Source organism: Nuphar pumila, chromosome 10 (assembly GCF_984573655.1).
Source record: "Nuphar pumila chromosome 10, dmNupPumi1.hap1.1, whole genome shotgun sequence".
In the NCBI taxonomy this organism is placed as follows: domain Eukaryota; kingdom Viridiplantae; phylum Streptophyta; class Magnoliopsida; order Nymphaeales; family Nymphaeaceae; genus Nuphar; species Nuphar pumila.
In genome coordinates this window covers 13,448,218-13,472,144 of record NC_143258.1, presented here as the reverse complement: position 1 = coordinate 13,472,144, position 23,927 = coordinate 13,448,218, and the positions used below count along the sequence as shown (strand labels likewise).

Sequence of the window (23,927 nt, the reverse complement as noted above, 5' to 3'; positions counted from 1 at the left end):
ATCGTCGGTCGACTGATCTGTTAATCGAGCCGTTTGAAAATCTGAACTTTTGAAACTTAGTCGACTTGAGAAAAGTTAGTCGACTGATAATATCATCAGTAGACTGAAAAACCTTTTAGTCGACTGCTGCTAAAATCTTCTGAAAAACAAACATTATGTTCGATCGACTGATAAAAAAACATTAGTCGACTGCTGCTAAATTTTTCAGAAAACACATGTTCTGTTCAGTCGACTGATAAAACCATTAGTCGACTGCTGCTAATTTTCCAGAAAACAGACATTCTGTCCAGTCGACTGATAAAATCTTCGGTCGACTAATTTGACAAGAATGACTTTTTAGAAAATATGGCGCGAAAGGATTAGTCGACTGGTAAGTCTATTGGTCGACTAATAAACATGAAAATTTAAGAAGAGAGTTTTCTAAAAAGATTTTCAAGAGTGTTTCTTTTAGAAAAGTTTTTCTAAAGACTTTTAAGGTGAAATGCAACCTAAATATGCACTCTAAGTAAGGCTCTTACAAGAATCTAAGACTTTAATGAATTAAACATTTGCACACTAGTCTTCAAAGATTCTTCATCGAATTCTTCAATTTCTTCATAGCCTTAGCTGAAATGCAGTTGATTCCACTTGCTCATCATCAAAACCTTGTACTTAAAGTATCATGTATGGCTTCATTATCGTAACAGAGGGCACCCAGGCCATGTGGGGTGCCAGACCCTTTGGGTCCAGGTCTGAACCAAGAGGTTTCGACTTGTCTATATTGTGTAGCAGCGGTCTGGTCATATGGACCAGACCCGCCTTGTCCAGCCTTGGTACCCCTTTTTGCAGAGTTAGCCGACTGCCCCTTGGTGGCTGCTTGGTTCAGCCCCTATTGACCCTATTTGGCAGTTTGGTTTGCATTAGGAGTAGGACCAGAATCAGGTAGTGAGCGCAACAGCCCAGTCCTATGGACCACTACCACACTGTCCAGCCCCTTGGCACCCGTTTTGCAAGAGTGTCCAGCTGGTTGTCACTCCCTTTGGCGGTCAGACTCCACCCCAACTGAACCCTTCAACAATCTGGTCTGAACCATAAGTCGGACCAGAACCTTGTAGTATGCATGACAGTCTGGTCCGGAGGACCAGACCAACGATTTAGTTGGAACCTTTTTGGCAGCAAGGTGTGAAACCCCTTGGTGGCACCCTTTGCAGCCCCGTGACTCCCTCCAATCGGCTGTCACGCATGCGGAGTTGTTCTTTTAAGGACCACACTCAATCCACTACCAGCTGAACCGTAGTAGATCCAATTTCGGGTAGTTAGCACCACACCTCCTTCACACCTCGGTTAGGGTGTTGGCATGTGAGCTCATGCCTTGCGATGCACCGGGTTCGAGTATATATATATATATATATATATATATATATATATATATATATATATATATATATATATATATGTATATATATATATATGTAGGTATATATATATGTAGGTATATATATGTAAGTGAGAATATGTATATGTATATACGTGTACCTATACAATAGGGAACGTCCCTTGTCGAGTGTATTTATGAAAATGTGGAGTTATATATATCTGTATATATTAAAACGCATAAATGGTTGTTCGGTGTGACCGAATGGACATGCGACACTCCTGTGTCCCGTCCAAATCTTTCTTTAGATGGATTTACACTCCGTATTAGATATGAGTTTCCCTTAGTGCTATTTTATGTTCGTTTGGTCAACGGTTTGTTGCGGGTCCGCAGGCGCGGCACCCCGAACCGTGGCAACGCAAATGAAATACCCATTAGATGGGTTAATTCCAGAAATCACCTTCGACACACATGTGTGTCGTATCACGTAAGGAAAACCCTTATGCCTTGGTTTACATTCGACAGAATAGAAAGGTGTGCAATTGAGCATTTTTGTAAATCCAAGAACTTAGAGACTTCGTTGTTTTAAAATCACAAGTGGTTCAATATCTTTGTTTCGGGTCTGCAGGCGCGGCTCCCCATACCGTGGAAACAACTAATGTTGTTCTCATAAGACAGGAATATCCCAGATTTCACCATAAACATGTAAGTGTGTTGAACCACGTGTAATGGTCTTTTGGGTCGCAATTGCATCTTCCCTGCAAGAGCAATGATCCACCTTGTGGAAACCATTGTTATTCCCATTAGAAAGGATGATTGATTAAATTCAATTTCAAACCCTTGAGTATGTAAATGTTGATAAATGCAATCATTACACTGAAATACGTAATATAGTGCAGTTTAATATCATGTAATGCCTCTGTGGTTATATTTGTGCAAAAGATAGAAACCTGTGACATTCCTTCACTTTGCACCTAGCACATCCTGACACTGTTATTGAGTAGTGCGTACCCTGAGGAGGTACATCGTTGAGGCATTGGTAAGCGCATTAGGTGCACTTACCTTATGAAATGAAAAGAAAGAAAATTGAACACCATAGGGTATAAATATTGAAATGTATTATTGTGGACTCAGTTGGAGTCTTCGGGCAGTGGCCTTTGTGTTGTGTGGACTCTTGTGTGATATACCCTAAACAGAAAATAAAATAATATGGTGTTTTGACTGCTTTCACGAGCAGTGTGCTCCGTTGGCCGTGTGAGGCTAAGCACATGGATGGGCAGGCCAAGTCCTCATTTTACGTACCCTAAGGAGACCACGAGGCAGATTCCTCGTTATGAGGTATGATTGAACTTAAGCCTTAAGAAAGATAAACCTGCTTCGCTCCATTCACAAAATGGTTCACCTTGGGAGAGGGTGGATGCTACAACTCTGAGTGACTTGTCGTTAGTACGACACGTGTTTGACAGGAGCTGTAACGTCCTTTGGCTTCCAGTCACTTAGAGTCAGGGAGGTCGAGGTTGCCTTCTTAGGACCTCACTACTGCAGTAGTATGGATTGCAATCCTTGCCTGTGCGAGTGTTTTCTCCTAGCCGTGTGTTGCTCGCATGAGGTTGACTCGGTCTGTAGCTTTCCCGGTTACCACATTAGAATTTAAATAATAGACGCCGGGTGCATGTCTCACAGAATGCGAGGTTTCCTTCGCGTACCCGAAGGAGTAATCAGAAAAACTTAAAGACTAACAAATCAGCTGACTTACTATAGTTGCTACTTCACTTGTGCTGTGGACTTAACTCTAGTTGCTTTACTTGCTTCAGCTGTTACTTGGTTACTTTGCTGCTCAGCTCTTGTCATAGTTGTTACTACTTGAGCACTTGCTTTACAGTTATTGTTGCTTCTTTAGTTACTTGCTGCTCAACTCGTTGTTTTAGCTACTTGGTTACCGTGTTACTGTAGCTTGTTGACTAGTACTTGTCACTTTGCACTTACCTGACACAGGCACTTACACTTGTTAGTTTTTCCTGTTTTTCCTGGATAGATGGTATATCTATACATGCTTATGGTTGTTTCTTCACCACCTCGCAAGAGGACTGACCCCGTTTTATGGAGATGTAGGTGACGAACAGGTGTAGTGCGGATGCAGTGATACACGGTGGAGGCTCTGAGGACACACACACACTTGACCTGCAGATCCTGTACCCGGTGTTTTTTGGGTTTTTATTGTTATTGGGATATATTCCCAGTTTTGTACTTTTGTACTCATTTTTCTAAATTCTTAAACTGTTGGGATGTTTCCCCGTTTTATTTTACAGCTACACTTTTTGTACACACTGTTGGTTACACTGTTTCCACTTGTTTCACTTATATGTGGTGGCCGCCCAGACTTGCGGCTTTGTCGCTTTTCCCACGCTTGCTTTCCGCTGGTTTTCTACTTAAACCCTTTAAAAAAAATCACTGAAAATTCCAAGTTTTCCAAGGTTGGGGTTTGGGGCGCCACAGCCATAGTCAAAACGTGAACAATAGTTAAATTTTTTTATCTTTTATGGAATAACATTTGACCTTCACTTAGGTCTCTTTTGAAAATCATCATATTTCTCTAAAATTTTCTTCCTTTATCAGAATTTGATATGCGGATTAACTTTAAATATATTCATGACCATAGTCCGGATATATTGAAGGTTAATTTCATTTCAAATCCTATAAAGGCACTACAAATTTATTCTATTTTTTATTAGAATTTAAATACAGATTGTATTATAATATATTTGTGACCATAGTCATGAATGTATTATAATTTTAATCTTATTTTAATTCTATTAAAGAATGAAATATGCTTTCAAATTCCAATCTTTAAATTCTTTCAAAGCATTCATCATTTAGGATATAATTGCATTTCAAATCATTTTTTTCCAAATTTCAAGTGATTTCTGAGATAAATTTTCAAATGTATTTTTCATTTCTAAAATCATTTTCAACTTTTATTTACAAATTCAAATTCATCTTTTATTCTCTATCTTATTTCAAAATTCCAATTTTCAGATTCCTTCATGATTTCAAATTCAAAATCCTATTCTCAATCTAAATTTCAATCTTAATTTTGAAGTCAATTTCTAATTCAAATTTTTAAATTTATTTTCAAGTTCAAAATTCAATTTCAAAATCTATTCAATATTCTAATTTCAAAGTTCAATTCAACTTTGAAATTCCCTTCTGATTTCAAATTTCAAGTTTGAATTAAAGTTTTATTCTCCATTTCCATTTTCAAACTCCAAAACCTCCAAGTTCTATCTAAATTGTGAGTTTGATTCTCAAATTCAATTCACTTTGAAATTCAAAATCAAGTTTTGAAATTGACTCTGAGTCTCAAAATTGATTTTCTCTAATTAAGTCATAATTTCAAAACTTATTTCAAAATCACTTGGAAAAATCCCAAAATCTCTGAAATATTCTTTTCAAAAGCATATATCTTTGCATTTTTCATTTCACAAGCATGATTCTTTGTGCATTTAGGACTTTTTGAATAATCATTTAGACAAATTTAGGCAAAGCAAAAGGCATAAATTTGATTCTTGGTTCAATTACCATTGGTAAAGGCGTTAGGAACGGTTGAACCTCGTACCGACGAGCGAATCCCGTCTCTCCATCTTTTCTCACAAATTTTAAAAAACGGAGGTAAGTAATTTCAAAAATCTTTTTAAATAAAGGTCAAATGAGACCTTGCAAAAGAGTTTCTCTATTCTTTTTTTCTTTTATCTTCTCTTTTCTCTATTTCTTTTATTCCTCTTCAAAAAGTTAAAAGAGGCTAGAAAAGAAAGAGAAGGAAGAGAAAAAGGAAAAAAGAAAATTTTTGCAATGATCACAACAAGGTATATTAGCGAAGGTTGTATTATATTTGTGAAGGTCGTGCTATATTTGTAGAGGTTTGACGACTTTATATTCGCATGATGTACACATAAATTTAGGGAATGTCACAAATGCATGAGGCGAACTTGCCGAGGTAAAATTCAATTAGAGTTTATTAGGATGAAAATTATTTAGGTTCACAAAGTTGTTATGCGGAATTCATGAGGTTCACGAAATGATCATGCAAATCTTTTTTTATTGAAAGGTTGCAAACTTTCTACAACTTACTTATATATAACATGAACCTCATTGGGTTCATTTGTGCAAGAGATAAAAATATTTTAAAAAATTAAGAATAAAAGATTTTGGTAAATTGCTAGTTATTTTGAAAAGTGTGTCATAAAAAAGATTGGGTGGGCGGGTTGGAAGAAGAGAGAAAAAAGAAAAGAAAAGAACAGGGCCAAGGCCACTGGGGTTGCATATATGGGTGGAGACAATCTTGGGCTTGACAGTTTAGTGTCCATTAAAACGCATAAAAATATCTATCGCCACCGCGTCTTAAGAGAAATTACTATCACATGGAGTGAGAAGGAAAGGGTCTTCGCCCTCTCCCTCCTTCCACGACAACGCTTGAGAGAGAGAGAGAGAGAGAGAGAGAGAGAGTTATTATTATTATTATCCTTGTCCTGGGTTTCATATGCCATCTTCATTCCGTTCGCTGAATAAGAATAAGAATAAGAAAAGGAGAGAAAAAAAATCACCGGAAAAGATTTAGGCAAAAAAGGAGCAGGCGTAAACAATAAATGTGGTAAGAGTCTTTCGGACTTTGGCCCTTTTGTTTTTTTGTTTTGTTTTAAAGGCTCTCTCTCTCTAGGGTTTTATTTCATTTCATCTGATTTGTTCTTATGGGCGTAAGAGAAGGGCGTCATCGTCGGCATCCATCGGACGTGGTTGACACGGATTCGCATCTGAAGACGTTAATTGAATGGTTCCTTGTGTTAGGGTTTCTCGATCTGGGTTCCGTGATCGGTTGCTGAACGCTCGAACGTGAATTTCCGAGGTCTGGTTGTAATTCGTATTGGAATTGGAATTGGTTCTTCTTCATTCCTTTTCGTAAATTTGGGCGATCCTCGTGGTCCCGGCAAGCCAGGGTTTCTTGCGGGCGAAGTTTTGAAAAGGGGATTTTTTTTCCGCTCTCGCTTGCACTGGGTTCAGGAAACCTGGAGATTAGGTTCCGCTGAGAGGGTGTTGTTAGGGTTTCTGGAAGAGGATAATGTGTATACTCTGCGTGGTTCAGAAGTGGTCCAGGCGCATCGCGACCATGCTGCCGTGGTTGGTCATCCCTCTGATCGGGCTGTGGGCTCTTTCTCAGCTACTGCCCCCCGCGCTCAGGTTCGAGGTCACGTCCCCTCGATTAGCTTGTGTTTTTGTTCTGTTGGTCACGCTGTTCTGGTACGAGATCTTGATGCCGCAGTTGTCGTCTTGGCGGGCTCGCAGAAGCGCTCTCCTTAGGGAGAAAAGGCGTTTTGAAGCTATTGAGATGCAGAAGCTGCGGAAAACAGCGACGCGTAGGTGTAGGAATTGCCTGACTGCTTACAGGGAACAGAATCCTGGCGGCGGTAGGTTCATGTGTTCTTACTGTGGCCATGTTTCTAGGAGGCCCGTTCTGGATATACCTGGGGGGGTTCTGGGTTGTAAAAACATTGAGGGGATCAACAATTCAGGTATGGTGGGCGACTTGCTTGGCAAGGGTGGGAAAATCTGGAATGGGAAGGTCTGGATGGAGCGACAGGGGTGGAGTGGCAGTGGTAACAGGTGGTTCTGCGGTAATTGGTCAGAGAATGGGAATTGGGCTGGAGGAACTTTTCCGGGAAGATCAAGTTACTGGGGAAAGAACGGCAGCGTTTTTCATGGTGACAACCGGTGTTTGGCAGAGAAATCCTATTCTGGTGTTGCTGTTTTTGGTGTCAGACTCTTGGGTATTTTACGTGTGAGCGTCCGGTGGCTCTGGAGGAGGATTTTTAGGATTGGTTCATTGGGAGAAGATGAATCTTCTGATTTAGAACACAGGACCACATTAAGGAAGGGTGAGGCTGGGCTAAGTTTCCAAGAAAGCAAAGGGGAAAAAGCACGCAGAAAAGCTGAGGAGAAGCGGCAGGCTAGGTTAGAGAGGGAAATGCTGGAGGAGGAAGAAAGGAATCAGAGAGAAGAAGTTGCTCGACTTGTAGAGGAGAGAAGAAGGTTGCGGGATGAGAAAACAGAGGCAGAAAAGGAGCAGATGAAGGGATCGGCTCTGGAGAAGGACAAAGAAAATAAGAGGGAGAAGGAGATCGAGAGGAAACGACATGAGAAAACCAAAGAGAAAGATAAATTTTCCATTACTGAGAGAAGCAACTCTGAGGGAGAGGAGGTGGAAAGAAGGAGTAGCAGGGAAAATGAGAAGAAGCGTGATTTTGATAAAAAGAGTGACAGTGAAAGACGGGATCCATCAAAGTCTTATGTGAATCAAGCTTTAGAAGTGAAATCAGCCGAAAGCTTTAGGACCCATGGTTCAGATTCAGGGCATGGCGGAAAAGGCTCTATGAATAATGTGAGTAAGATTGGTGCCTCAAGATACTTTGACAGGATGAAGGGTTCCTTTTTGACTTCCTCCAAAGCGCTTGGTGGAAGTGCACTTACCCCATTCTTGGGAAGCGACGTTCAAACTGGTGCTCAAAGTTCTGTCACAAAAGTCTGCAAGCCTGGTCTTGGGGATCATGTGCATACACATGCTAGTGATGGTTCCTCTCCTATTGAACAACCCAAGTTCACTTCCACCTCTGTTTGGGATGGAATGCTTCCATCAAGACTTCGTGCTGAGGTGATTGATGTCAGCTCAGAAACTTCTCCTAAGCGAACTCCTGCTTTTTCCAGTGCCTCAGATATGCATCCAAATGAATATAAGACTGGAACACCTTCATCAGTGAATGGAGATGGTAAAAGCTTCAACATTACTTCTCAAGCAACCGTAAGTTGCAATCCCCCTATGATTTATTATTTATCTTTCGATTGACATAAACTTTATTCATCTAGCATCTAGGGAGAAACTACCTCACTGATGAACAAAAGACAACTTGTACTGTCGAGTATGGAATTTTATCTTCTCTGCCATAACTCTGTGATGCACAACTTTTTCTTTGTTTGCAAGAGAAAATTCCGTGCTTTAAAATTAGGTGCGAGTAGTTGAATCTTTTAAATTTTACTGTCTGAATATGATTTCTCCATGTGCAGGCAGAATCACAATCACGGATGGCTGCCCCAAGTAAATCATGGCAGCATCTGTTTACAAGGACAAAGACCACCTCAGTGCTGCCTAACATAAATCTTGATTCCCCGGTGAAACCAAAGCACATCCAGGTAGAAGCTGGAACTTTTCATTTCAAACAGGCCTCACCAGCTCAGTCGCCTCACAATCAGCAAATGATTGGATTTTCAACACCGTTAACCATTCCTGCCATTCCAAGTATCTCGATGGGTGGTTGCTCAATGGCTATGCATGCATTTGAATCTAGCTGTTTCCCCCTGGTTGATGCTTTGCCTGATAACATAATGGAGAGAGGTGAATCATTTGAGGACACTGCTTATGTGACAGATCCTGCATCTTTGCTTGGGCCTGTTTCAGAATCCCTTGATAATTTCTCTTTGGATATTGGAGCGGGATTTTTAGCTGATACAACCCTAGAAAGACCTCATACACTCAAGAAAGTGTCAACTTCCTCTGAAGTTGTCCGGCCTTCCCCGATTGAATCCCCTGTGCCTAAACTGTTGCCACAAGGATGTGCTGGTGAAGCGAATCCCGGTTCTGGACAGTTTCCTTGTACTCCAAAGTCGTGCGATGGTAACAGCAATGTGCATGAACAAGGCACATGGCAGATGTGGGATACACCACCTATTGTTCAGGACGGGCTGGGTTTAATTGGTAATCCTTCTGCTTGGTTTTTACCCACATTAAATAGTAATCCAACAAATCAGGACATTTTGCATCCTCCGCCTCGTGCATCTGTAATTTCACAGTCCCAATTTACAACTGAAGATCAGCTAGTTACCTTTTCCGATTCTCCTCAGAGTTTTTGTTCCAGATATGGCCCAAAGGATGGGCCATTTGATTCTCTTAGTTGTGGTTTGAATGGCGAGGATCTGTGGCAGCAGAAAGCCATATTCCAGCCTCTGCTAGATGGGGAAGGACATTTTTCCCAGCATAAGCAGGAAAATTCTCTTAATAAAGAAGTTACTTATGATACAACAACCAGACCAGCTGGGGGTCAAACTTTTGAACCATCTCCAGGCAGTTGTTGGTCAAGGTGCGCTTTCAAACCCTTTGACTGAAGGTCTCATTTGTAGTTGCTCAAGGAGTTAGCTGTTCTTAATTAAATTAAGAAATCATGCTTTTAGTTCTAGATTTCCTACCTTTTCTATCTTCAACATATGATTGTAATATTCCTGTTCCTTCCTGTCTTCTGTGTGATGGTTTATGATTAATAGCACACTTTATATATATATATATATATATATATATATATATATATATATATATATATATATATCGAGAGAGAGAGAGAGTAATGGGTAGGTGTGTGGCGCTTTTTGTGCCTACCGTGTGCCTACCAAGCTTTGGAAAGATTGTTTCTATTTTTTCTAAAATCTGACCATACAGATGTGATCTACATGTTTGATTTTATGGGAATCGACTTTTGGATTGTCCGATTCAAACACCAAGTTAGTTTTTTATAAGATTCAAAAATCAATGGTCTACAATTTTTAAAAATATTCAATGCTTCAAAAATCATCTTTTTTCTCAAAAAAAAAAACATGATCCAAGTGTGATTTCCTAGCAAATCCATCATGCAGAACACATCTGTAGGGCCAAATTTTTGAAAAACAACCTGAAAACCCCCTATCCACTGGTGGTAGGCACGCAGTAGGCACAAAAAGCATCAGGCACCTACCCATTACTCTCTCTCTATATATGTCCTGCCTTTTTTTTTAATCGTTCACATATGCTTGTAATCTTCTTGTTTCCTGTCTTCTGTATGAAGGTTTATGATTGGTAGCAGACGATCTACTGCATAGTTTTGATATATACATGTGTGTGTTTATACAATTTTTTCTTACAAAATGATACATACTTCTATATATGTACATTATGCATATAAATATAATATATATGCATGTATGTATGAATAATAGTCATATCGCCATACCCATGCTTTAGAAATTTAGGTGTTACATACCCTATACATTCACTCATACCTATGCAACATACCTCAAAGGTAATTTATCAGCCTTTCTACTTTTTAAACTGCTTCCCTAAAATTTTGATGTCCAACATCTGAAGTTTCATGCTTCCACTTGCTATTGGGGCGCATGTCCCTGCTAGACCTGCTCAGGAAATTTATAGTAGGCTGCTCTTGCACGTGCTGCACTTCTAATGCTTGTTCTGTTGAATTGTTTTGTCATGGCAGACCTTTTATACACCTGTCCATTTTATTAATTGTTGCTTATGATTTGCTGTCCTTGTTGCTCATTGGGAACTTTTATTTTTCCTTGTTTATGTGCATGTCATGGCATTCTTCATTTGAACTATTAACGTTGTCTAAATTTTCTTGCAAACTACCTTGAAGCAATGACATATTCATTCTATCAGTGTCCCTTTTATTTGATAGTAAATCATCCTCAGTTACCAGTACTTCTCCTTGGGATTTGTTCAAATTAAACTTATTTTCCTCAATAGCACTGGATTTCGAAAATGTACCTTGTTTTTAAATTGAGACTTGAATTTTATTGAAAGAGATCAATGCTCTCAAAATATTTGGGGATTGGAATTAATATAAAAATTGAATTTGAAAGAATGACCAATACACATACAGGAACTGGTAAAATAACCAATGCGAGATTTAGATTTTGTAAAAGGACCAATTTAAAGATTGGATTTGGAAATGACCGATGCTAAACCGGATTTGGAAGGACCAATTCTAAGCTTGGTTTTTGGGAAGGACCGATGTTAAACCGGATTTTGGAAGAACCCATTCGAAAAATGGGTTTAGAAGGACTAGGTGCTAAACTGGGTTTAGAAGGAAGATTCAAATCAGAATTTAAATCTTCAAGGGAAAACTAAATGAATTGGGTTTTGAAAGAAAATTCGAGTCGGAACTTGGATCTTCTAGACCAATTACTAAATTGCAGAAGAGTTTGAGTAAGAGTTCAAAACTTTAAAGGAAAGCTAAGCGAATTAGATTTGGAAGAAAATTTGAGTCGGAACTCTAATTTTCTAGACCAATTCTAGACATTTGAATTGAATTTGAAAGAAAATTTGAGTCGGAATTCTAATTTTCTAGACCAATTTTAGACATTTGAATTAGATTTGGAAGAAAATTTGAGTTGAAACTCTAATTTTCTAGACTAATTCTAGGATATGAAGGAAGAAAAATTAGACCAATATAAATTGGATTTGGAAACATTAACTAGGAAGAAAATCAAAATTGGATTTAAGAGTTTCAACCGGTAAAACAGGATTTAAAAAAATACCAGCATGAGCACCGGATTTTGTAAGAGTACCAGTACGAGCACTGGATTTTGAAAAAGTACCAGCATGACTACTGGATTTTCAAAGATTACCAGTACGAACATTGGATTTTTTTTTTAAAATTACCAGCACGAACATTGGGTTTGAAAAGAGTACCAGTTGATTCTGATGGAAGATTTTCAGTCTTCACTCTCATGTTGACTTGGACAACTGTCGGGGCCTCAGGACTATCCCTTGTCCTGAATGGGTAACTCAAGTTTATCCCTTAACCTGAAGGGGAATGAATTTGATGCAAATGAGTGTAAATGAATGCGAACGAGTGCATGCAAATGCAAATGTATGCAAAATGATGTAAATGGATACACATGCGTGCAAAATGAGAGATTTGTTTGATCCTGCCTGCATACAGGATGTTTTGAAGACAATTTTCAAAATAATGCCTCAATATAATAGGGGAAGAAAATTTGGATAAAAGGAAGATAATTGACAAAGCGACTGACTTCTTGATTGATTAGAGACACCCTGAGAGAGGTCATTCCTTATAAGAGACGTTTTGCAAAGAAGAACAAGCTTACGAGGAAAATTGATAATTTTATTAATGCATTGAAGGAATATGATAAATCAAGGAAAAATAAATGAGATTGCATTATCCCTTCAAAAGATGCTAGCGTCGTCAACTTCTTGAATGATTGAGGAAAGAGCTCAGTCAAGATGACTAGCCCTCCTTTTCATCTTCAACGAGGAGATTCTTATCAATGCAGTCTTGAACGATATTCTTGAAGACGAAACAATGCTCGGTATCGTGACCCATTATCCGATGAAACTTGCAGAACTGATCTTTAAACCTTCCCATGGGAGTAAAATTACGGTCGTATCCCCAACCATCATGCTTTGGTCTCTCTTGGGATTTTAATTCTAGTTGGATGCTTGCGGGAGGGCTGTCATTCTGCTTGTTGATTCTGTCATCTTGCCCTGTATGATCATCTCTGCTGGAATTTAGATTCCCTGATCTGCCGGTATGGTTCTTTCTGCCACCCCTTTTGCTTTTCCCATTGCTGTTGCTGGGGGCATTCGCAAAGAATGTGAAGTTTGACTTCTTCTTGGTATTTGAATTGCTCTTTGAGAGTGAGAATCTCATATACTCTATTCTCATCTCGAGGCATTCAGCTCGTTCTATCAATTCGATAAAAGATCGTGATGGGGAAGTAGAGATCAGGCCTCTAAAAGGTTGAGAGAAATTATTCAGGATGACCGACAACACATGCCCTTCTGATATCGGATCTTTCATTTGATTGCAGGTGGATTTTCATCTGTGGATAAAGTCTCTGACCTTTTCAGTGTCCTGCTTTAGATTGTAAAGGTGATTCAGGGTGGGTAGCACCTTTGTGTTGAACAAAAATCGCTCAATAAAAAGATTGACCACCTTGTCGAATTCCTTTAACTCAATGGGATTGATGTGCTCTGAATACCACTTGGTGACGGTGCCCTTCAGGCTGCGAAGAAAACATCTAAACAAAGTGCGATTGTCTCTCTTGAATCTATTGCATTCTGCAAAGAACGTAGCCAGGTGAGCCTTGAGATTGCCAGTCCCGTCAAATTTGACAAATTTGCGGGGGAGATCTTCTAGGCTGTCATCTCCTTCCAGACCATCGTAGAAATCTTTGCTTTTGAAGACCTTCTTGCCTTTATCGCGAGCTTGCAGATCCTAAACTATCCTGACCATATATCTGAATTGTAGCTGGTCAGAATCATTGATAGACTGATCTTTGAACTTGTGGGCCGACCCTTCTCCCTGGGTTGATTTCCGAAATGCCTGCTGGGTCTCAAACTCTTCATCGGTGTCACCAACCGATTCTGACTCGTCAGATGTATCTTCATGCTGGATATACTTCTTGGATATCTTCAGCTGTTTCTTCAATGTTCGGCCCTTGATCTTTTCCTTGGTAAGAATCTTGCCAGAACTGGCCCCTGCTTGCTCTGCCATCATCTTACTCATCATTGTTTCCTGGCAGATCGTGGTGAATCAATTTCTTGCTCACTGCCACTACTAGGGTGCTGAGGCGACGCTGTTTTCTTCTCGGATCTGGTCTGAACCATTCCACAATGCCAAAATTCTCTGTGGGACAAAAGGATGGTTTAGATCGAAGATTTTTTTGAGAGAAAGGTAAATGATGAAGGAAATATTGAGGATTATGAAAGAGATGAAAATTTTGAATAGAATTTGGAAGATAAAATTTGAACATTTGAAAAATTGCAGACAGAATCAAAATAAGACTGGAAATTCGAGATCCAGAGGAAAGGTAGGAAAAGGGAAATCGCCTGGACTTTTTTGAGGAAAAATATGAGGTTTTTAAAAATCGTCTAGGGTTTTGATAAAATTATTGGAAAAATAGATGAAATTTGAAAAATGATGTAAAAGAGAAATAAAAGAAGGCATTCAATCATATCCTATACAAACAATTATGCACATACAACATTCCCTAAGAAGTTGACTCTAAAATGCATCAATTTTGAAAGAGGTGTAGGACCCTAATCCTAACTCTAAGCTCAGATCAGCTGTGTCCAATCATGCTATGCCAATATACTCGAGTTGAAACCCGAAGTACGTAGCATAAAATTCATCTCTGGTTCTAGGCTTGTGTTTTTCCAACATCCTTGAGCGCCTACCGATATATGTTGGACTATGACCCTTGGTACGTGGCAGGGGGGCGTTACCCCTAATAAGTGGCCCAGTTGTGAGGCTCTGTCTCGAACTATGGTTCTGGAAGAGAGCCCAACAACGTGAAGACCGGGTAGACATAGGTGGGGTGGTTTTTTGAAAAATGAGCACATGCAAGCAAACAGATGGCTCTAAAATCCTAAAGAGATAGCTTTTGAAAATTTTGAAGAAACAAACATTGTTTTCATACAAATCCTAGATTGAGGAGTGTTGTATTTTAGACCTAAGTCTAGGTGAGAATGAATAATTCTCCTGAATTGGTCTTACCAAACCATGCTAGTCTACATGCAATTCATGTCAGCAGGGTTCAAGTCTAGGCTCCTAGGTTTACATGATATCAGAAAATAAAGCTGACATTTTGTAGAGCACGATTTTGACAATTTGAACTAAGTCAAGCACACAATTGATCAGGCGAAGACAGGTCCCATCACGGTCGTCAAACCTGTTATCATCGCAAAAATTTTCCCCCTCCCTCTGCGAGAGTGGGAGAACGATTCTGCGAGTCAAACTCGACCAAAGTTTTTGAAAATTGGTTTTGAAAATTACTCGCCCCTATTTTGAAAATTTTGCGGGAAAATTTCGTGCAATAGGAACCGCCTGTCGGTACGAGGTTCAACCGTTCTTGACGCCTTTACCAGGGGTAATCGAACCAAGGATCAATTGTGTGTTTTGACTAAGTTAAATTATCTAAATCATGTTCTATTTTCCTAGAATGCATAGAGAATCAAGCATGTGCTATGGAATTTTGAAAAAATACAAGTTTGAGAAATATGATGTTTGCTTTGGAAAATTGAGATATGCTTGGAAAATGATTGAAAAAGAATTTGAAAATGGAATTCCTGGGAAAATCCTTGAATTTCATTGGAAATCAGAGTTTGTATTGGAAAATGAATCTTGAATGAAAAATGGATTTTCAGGAAAACTTGAACTTTGAGAAAATCGATTTTTAGATTTGGATTGCTTTTCTGAGGAAATGGATTTGAGAATTCTGAGAAAATCAAGTTCATTGAAAAATGACTTTCGAAATGGAAAATGGATTCTTAGGAAAAACTGGGAACTCTGAGAAAATCAATTTTTGAGATTGGAATAGCTTTTTCTAAGAAAATTGATTTCTGAATAGGATTTGAGAATTCTGAGAAACCAACTTCTGAAATAATTCAAGGAACTTTGGAAAAATCGATTTTGGGATTTGAAAATGAAATTAAGAATGTGAAAATCTTGGAAAATCATGATTTTGAACTTAGGAAATACTTTGAAATCTCATTTGAAAAATCAGAATTCTAAGAAAATCAAATCCTGAGAAAGACTTGGAAATTTTTGGGAAAACTGATTTTTCTGAAATAAAACTGGGAAAAGAGTTTGAAAATAATGCCAATTGAATGAATGAACATGAATTTGAAAGATATTTCATTGAGGAATTGAGAAAATCCTTTTGAAAATTTGAGAAATGCAGTGCATTTTTTGAAGTTAGCCTAAGAGTGTAGGCTGAATGTGGCTAATACAAAGATCACAAATCTTGGTTTTCTTCGTATTCTGACTATGACCATAAATACGAATCCCACCAAATTCGTGAACTCCCTAAGAGCTTGTGTACGTGCCATTTGTGTCAACCATAGTGATTTTGGAAAATGTGCATATGCATCATACATCATATATTGGAAATTGCAAAAATTAAACTATATGCAATGCAATCCTATTCTAAGCTAAAAAGTAACTCTTATTTCAAATTATTACAACTTGATATTACATTGAATTGAAATAAAGTAAGCAAATAAAAGTCTTCTTCTTGAATGTTCCTGCAAAACTAGAAAACATGTTAGCACAAAAATGTAGGTTTATCTGAATTTATCTGTAAATATTGGAAATTTTCGGATATTATTCAGATATAAACCCAAATTCATACCCCCTTTGATATAAACATGAGAAATAAGGAATAAATTTCGAAAATAAACTTGGAAATTCGAAATTGGGGTCAAAATGACCAAAATGCCCCTGATGACCTTGAAATCAGGGTTTTCTGAAAGAATTTTTGTAAATTTTGAAAATTTGAAAATCAAATGAAATAAAATCAAACACAATATGATGAAATGTATGAAAATTTGGAAAATTGAAGTTTGGAATTTCGAAATTGAGGTCAAAATGACCAAAATGTCCCTGATAACAAGACTATGGCCTTGAAACCAGGGTTTTCTGAAATAAATTTTGCAAAAAGTTGAAATATGAAATGCAAATGACATGAAAATTAACCCTAATATGATTTTATATGCTTATTCACATGATAAAAATCCTAAAATAGCAAAAATATCACAAAATATCAAATTTAACTTGATTTTCGCCTGATTTTCGCTTATGAATTTAAAAGTAAACTAACATACAAAGCAAATGAACTTGAAATTGAGCCAAATTTGACATGCCACCTAGACTAACCCTAAAAACAGAATGAAGCTTGAAAATCTATTTTTTTGTTATTTTTTAATGTAGCAAATAACTAAAAAAACTAAAAAAATCAAGATTTTGCCTAAAATGCTAATTCTAAATTAGATTTCGGATACTAAACTATCATAAAAATTTTCCAAATTTTATGGGGTGACAGAGGACAGTTAGGCAAAGATTTTTGCCTTTTACAGATTCTGGTTTTAACCTATGGTCGGAACTTGACAGCTCCGGCAAGTCGGATCGAAATCCGGCGACTTTAGGATTTAGGGTAGATTGATAGGTTTCAGGAAAAATTATGGGAAAAATAGAAGATAGTGGAGAAAATGGCTGAAATTCTGGGAAAATGTTCCTAACAAACAGAGGAAGGTTTCCTCTTTTTAAAATATTGGGATTCGGGTTATGGTTTGGGAGAGAGCAGAGGATTATCAGAGACCTAGATCTTTGAAATTCCCAGACATTGGAATCTGTCATACAGGGAAATTAATTCCGGGAAAAATACTTAGGCTGTTCTAAAAATTCTCAAATTTTGGGAAACGACAGAGGTAAGGGTTAGAAACAACTTCTATGTTGGAAGTTTTGGCATTCAGCCTATGGGTTGAACGGACACAGTAGGTTAGGGTCGATCTAGACCCTGACAAGGAAAAAGTGAGATTTCCCAGGGGTCTGGGAAAATCGATTTTTATTAGAACCTAAATTTTGTTGGAAAAATCTAAAAAATTACTGAAGAACAGTAGATTCCAACAGGGATCCACTGTATTTTTTTTTGAGAAGCATTTGGATCATCCATCTAGGAGATATCGGAGGTTCTTGTGTGCTAAAACAGAACCTGGAATTTCGAAAAGGGCAAAATCCCAGTTTGGGATCCGATTTATTAGAGGGGGTTCCGAAACTCGAACGAACCTAGGTTTTTGACCGGACATCACAGACAAACAAAAGTATTCATGAATAATTTTTTTAGAAATTTTGAACGAAAATAAGTACATGAAATATCAATTGGATTGATGCTTAAAATCAGAACTTATGAACTAATTAACAAACATTAATAAAACTATATCATACGAATCATATGATCATGAGATGTTGAAACAAACTTAGGTGCAAGGCCTAATATGGATATCATATGAAATTGATGGCGTGATAAGCAAAACAAACAAAAAAAAAGAAAAAGAAAAAAAAAACAAGAAAATGGAGAGGTACGATTTTGATTAATTTCAACTATTGAGATGGGGGATCAAATCCATCAAAGGGATGAGTCACCCCACTCATATACTTTATGCATGAAGTAGTAATCATACTCGTTTTCCATTGTTTAGACCTAGGAATAAAACATTATATCATCCTAAGCCAAGTTCCAAACGAATTTTACTTCCACTTTTTTTTTACAACAACAACAACAACTACCCCTTCATCCCAAAACAATTGGGGTCGGCGATATGAACCAAAAAAGAAAATCATTCTGGGTCTTCCACATGAATCCTTCTCCTCCAATCATTTCTATCCAATGCCATGTACTCGGTGAGGTTCAAAGCCTTCATATCCTTTCCTATCACCTCCATCCATGTCTTCCTAGGCCTACCCCGACCTCTTTTAACTAATATATTTTCCCATTTCTCCATCCTTCTAACTGGAGTATCATTAGGCCTTCGTCGAATATGTCCAAACCACCGTAAACGATTCTCTCTCATCTTATTTTCAATGGGTGAAACACCTACCTTCTTACGTATCTCCTCGTTCCGAATCTTATCTTTTATTGTATTTCCACACATCCATCTCAGCATACGCATCTCAGCTACACTCATTTTTTGAATATGATGTCTCTTGGCAGCCCAACATTCCGTACCATATAGTAAAGCGGGCCTAATAGTCATCCTATAAAACTTTTCCTTCAACCGCAATGGCATTCTACGATCGCACAATACTCCAGTTGCACTTTTCCATTTCATCCACCCAACCTTTATCCTATGATTTACATCTCCATCAATTTCTCCATACTTTTGAATGATAGATCCCAAATATTTAAAACAATCATCCACCGGTATTTCTTGCTCACCAAGCTTCACTACACTCCCATCACTACTTCGTTGCTTACTAAACCGACATTCCATGTATTCTGTCTTACTCTTACTCAACTTAAAACCTCTTGCTTCCAATGTCTGTCTCCATAATTCTAACTTAGCATTAACCCCAGCTCTAGACTCATCAATCAAAACAATATCATCAACAAACAACATACGCTACATCACATTTTCTTGAATTGATCTCGTAAGCTCATCCATCACTATAGCAAATAGGAAAGGGCTTAAAGCAGATCCTTGATGTAACCCAAACGTTATAGGAAAATTGGTTGTCACCCTCCACAAGTGCGGACATTGGTTACTACTCCTTCATACATATCCTTAATTATACTAATGTACTTGAGAGAAACACCTTTCTTCATCATTGTCCACCAGAGAACGTCCCTAGGTACTCTATCGTATGCCTTCTCCAAATCAATAAAAACCATATGCAAATATTTGTTCCTCTCTCTATTTCTCTCAATAAGTTGTCTAAGAAGATGTATAACTTCCATAGTTGATCTTCCAGGCATAAAACCAAATTGATTCTCCGATATCATGACGACCTTCCTCAACCTAGACTCAATCACCCTCTCCCAAAGTTTCATAGTATGACTCATGAGTTTTATACCACGATAGTTTGTGCAATCTTGTATATCACCCTTATTCTTATATAGAGGCACCAAAGTACTCTTTCTCCACTCATTAGGCATCTTATTTGTCCGCCAAATCTTGTTAAAAAGATTTGTCAACCATTCTAAACCTTTCTCTCCCAAGCATTTCCAAGCCTCGATAGATATACCATTTGGGCCAACTGCCCTTCTTGATTTCATTTTCTTCAAAGCCTCTGCAATTTCTTTCTTTTGAATCTTGCGCATGAAGTCACAATTCATCTCATGAAAAGGAATGAAGAAGTCTCCAAGATCTTGAGCATGACTTTCATTAAATAGCTTATCAAAATAATCTTTCCATCTCTCCTTAATCTCCTCATCTTTGACTAAAACCCTTTGCATTTCATCTTTGATACATCTAACCATACCCAGATCCCTCGATTTCCTATCTCTCATCTTTCCAAGCCTATAAATATCCTTCTCGCCCTCTTTGGTATCCAACTTGTCATAAACCTCCTTATATACTTTATCCCTCGCGTTCCAAACTACTTTTTTAGCTTCCTTCTTTGCTATCATATACTTCTCCAAATTCTCATTATCATGACTCTTAGATTTCTATAACACTCTCTTTTAACCTTAGTAGCTAATTTGACATTCTCGTTCCACCACGATGTATCCTTACCTAGCGGTGCACCGCCTTTAGACTCACCCAATACCTCCTTAGCCATCTTTCTCATGCCACCTGCTATCTTATTCCACATTGATTCTGAATCCTCCTCGAGACACCAATCAGCTTCCTTAACTACCTGCTCTACAAACATTCCTTGTTTAGCTCCTTTCAGTGCCCACCACTTAATTCTAGGATTTATCCTATGTCTATCCCTTTTGCGGCATTGTCTAATTCTAAGATCTAAAATTAAGACTCTATGTTGTGTAGCTACACTTTCTCCTGGTATAACCTTACAATCGATGCAATAACCCCTATCTTTCTTTCTAAGTAGGAAAAAATCTATCTGACTCGTATTAATCCCACTTTTAAATGTTACTAGGTGAGACTCCCTCTTCCTAAACTAAGTGTTTGCTAAGATCATATCATAGGTCAAACCAAAATCTAAAATCCTTTCTCCACTTTCGTTTCTTTCTCCTATACCATAACCTCCATGGATACTCTCAAATCCATCCCTACTAATGCCTACATGCCCATTAAGGTCACCGCCGATGAAAAACCTTTCTCCATAAGATATCCCTTGTACTACTCCATCTAAATCTTCCCAAAATTGACACTTAATGTAATCATCTAAACCTACTTGAGGTGCATAAACACTAATAATATTAATAATATCCGAACCTAATACTAATTTAATAAGTAAAATCCTATCACCCTTCCTACGGACCTCAACTACATTATCTATAAACTCACGACTCATAACAATCCCTACTCCATTCCTGTATACCAAATCTTATATTCCCAAGGTTCTATCACTTTTGCTTTCTCACCTACCCATTTGGTCTCTTGTAGACATAAAATATCAATCTTTCTCCTACACATAACATCTACTAACTCTACCAACTTACCAATTAAAGATCCTATGTTCTAAGTGGCTAACCTAATTTTATGGTCTTGAACTAACTTCTTTACCCCCACCCGTCCAACAAAGTGAGGGAACCCTTGCCTATTTGACACCACACCCGGGCGCCGGTGTGACGCGTCGCTTCTGGGCGACGACCTAGCAACCTTTGCCCATTTATCACTGCCTCCGGGCCTATAGAGTACAACGCCTCACTCAGCAGGGAACGCCTCAACGAAATTCTCATATTGGTTCATATTCATAGGGTATGACTAAGTTTTTATGCTGGCTGTCACAGGCCTACCGCAACCCTCCTCTTTTATCCGGGCTTGGGACCGACAGTGTATAACTAAACAGTTATACACAGGCGGAGTTACTTTTTTTTTTTTTTAACGATTGATATTGCGATTTGCCTAGCATGAAAATCAATAAAACATGAAACACAAGCAAAAGGGTAGATTCCATACCTTGGTGCTCGGTTGAAGCAAAAAATCAAAGGGGATCTCCTTGGGGCTTCGGCTGCAATGAGGTACTTGAAGATGCCAGCAAAGCTGGAGGTATTGCTTTGCTGCAAAGGAGGTGTCGGCTAGGCGTGGAGATGTTTTTGATGTGGAGCAGCTACTGCTAGGCGTGAAGGAGGAGTTGCTGTAGAGGTTGGAGGTGGGCTGCTGTGCAAAGGCTGCTGCAACTGATGGCTGCAAAGGAGGTGATCACCACGGCTGGAGAGCTGCAGGCTGGAGAGAGAGGTCACCTCGCGTGGGCTAGAGTGGTGCTGCGGCTGGCGTCGGATGGAGTTTTGATTGAAGCTATGGAGGTGGGAGGCTGAAGGCCAAGGAGAGGGAAAGAGAGAGCTTGGCTAAGAGAGATCAAAAGGGCTGGCGTGAGATGTATTCCTCCTCTTTTAACCAAAGAACTTAGGTTTTAATCACCCATAAACTTAGGGTTGAGATGGATTAATGAAAAGGGGAATGAGGTTTATGTGAATGGGCCTCCTGTTGGGAATTGGTAAGAGGGAATTTAAGGTGACTGGACCATGGGAAAGGGAAAGAAAGAAAGGATGGAAAAGAAGAAGGAAAGAAAAGGAGAAGGAAGAAGGAAAGAAGAAAGAAAAGGGAAAAGGAAAGAAAGAAGGAAGAAAGGGAAAAAAGAAGAGGGAAAGAAAAGAGGAAGGAAGAAAAAGAAAGAAATGAAGAAGAAAAGGAAAAGAAGAAAGGAGAAAGGAAAGAAAAGAAAGAAAAGAAAGAAAAGAAAGAAGAAGAAGGCAAGGAGAGGAAGGAAGAAGAGAAAGCAAGGAGAAAATGGAGGAAGGGGGGTCGACCCCCTTGTGGGTCCCATAGGATAGAAAAAAGTAAAATAAAAGATAACGTAAAAAATAAATAAATAAAACAAAAACAATTACAAGGAAAAAAAGATTTTTTTTTTAAAATGAAAGGGTAGATGTGAATGAAGGAATCATCTCAGAGTTGGCTCACTTTCCAAATTTGAAATTCATTTAATGATCATAGCGGTAGAATAGTCTTTTTAAAAAAAGATTTCTGAAAAAATGAGCTATTTTTGCCAGTTTTTGGAACGAGCTCAGAATTTGAAGTTCAATACCCCGTTGCGAAGCAAATCCAGTTTAGAATTTAAAAATGTGTTTTTGAAAGAAATTCATATTGTTTTTCTCGAGAAAATATTTCAAATTTAGAATCTCGGGGGTAAAAATGTCAATTTTGGAAACCCAGGGTTTGAAATTGATTTATGAAAACTTTTAAAACTCAATCTGGATTAAAATTTATAAAACTAGAGTTCTGGATCTCGAAAATTGAAATGAAATGTTATGAAATGCTGAGAAATGATATGAAATGATAAGAAATGGTATGAAATGCCATGCAAAATGCTAACCCTGAATGAAGAAATTTGGATATTAAACCCCGATTGACACTTGTACCAGTTCAAAAAAGTGTTAAAATTGATAAAATTTGCCAAATGGTTCAAGAAATGGTTTTCGGGCTCTACTGGACCAGAGTTACACTGAAAATTAGGGTTTGAGCTGGATTGAACTTGAATGAACTGGATTGAGATGTGTTTTATGGTTTCAGAACTCAACTGGACTGACGAGACACTGACTCAACTGAACTCCTCGACTGAATTATCAAGAAAAGCTGTCATTTTTAGAGAAATGGTACGGAATGAAGTGAATTACAGAACAAAGCTGGGTTTGAGCTAGAACAAAGGTTAGTAATATTGAGATGAACTAAAATGGGCTCTTGGACATTTAGAAATGATTTTAAACTGAAACTGGAGCACTTGAACTCCTGGTGAGCTCAAGCTAGACTTAGGGGAATAGGATTGACTGAGAATGACTGACTCAGAGACAATTGGCTTGGATTTGAGTGAGAAATGAGCTTATTTCTGAAGAAATGATCCCATTTTGGCAGGAATGCTCAAAAATGAAAATGATCTGTTCATTTTGAGCTCAAATGAGCTTGAAATGACTGGTATTCTAACTGTTCTGAACTAACCAATGAGCTTAGTTGACTCTGACTGACTGAGGTCCGGGATGACCTAAGGGTAAAATGGTAATTTTCCTAATAAAAGTGGGTAAAAGGTAGTTTTCTGAGGAAAATTTGAGGTGTTTACAAGATCCCAACAAGTTTTAATTGTATGCCTATGTTTATCTCATGTGACCACTGGATTTTTCACAAGATTATTACATTGTGGCTGATTATTTGGAAAGAAAGGCAGGGTGGTACCATTCATGTTGGTCTTCCTTCCATGACCTCTTTCTCCACACACATTGG

General features: G+C 38.2%; 1 protein-coding gene across 2 annotated transcripts in view; it reads left to right on the top strand.

Moving 5' to 3' along the window:
* Positions 1–5,864: 5,864 nt before the first annotated feature.
* Positions 5,865–23,927, top strand: part of LOC149823497 (uncharacterized) — a 31,543-nt gene continuing 13,480 nt past the window's right edge. Inside the window, exons 1-3 of one of the 2 annotated variants that reach the window (XM_090018873.1) lie at positions 5,865–6,002; positions 6,111–8,201; positions 8,465–9,534. In XM_090018873.1, the coding sequence (XP_089874999.1) occupies positions 6,468–8,201; positions 8,465–9,534 (2,804 nt within the window). In that variant the 5' untranslated portion in view covers positions 5,865–6,002; positions 6,111–6,467. The remainder of the gene's footprint in view (positions 6,003–6,110; positions 8,202–8,464; positions 9,535–23,927) is intronic. The other variant, XM_090018874.1, reaches the window with a different exon arrangement.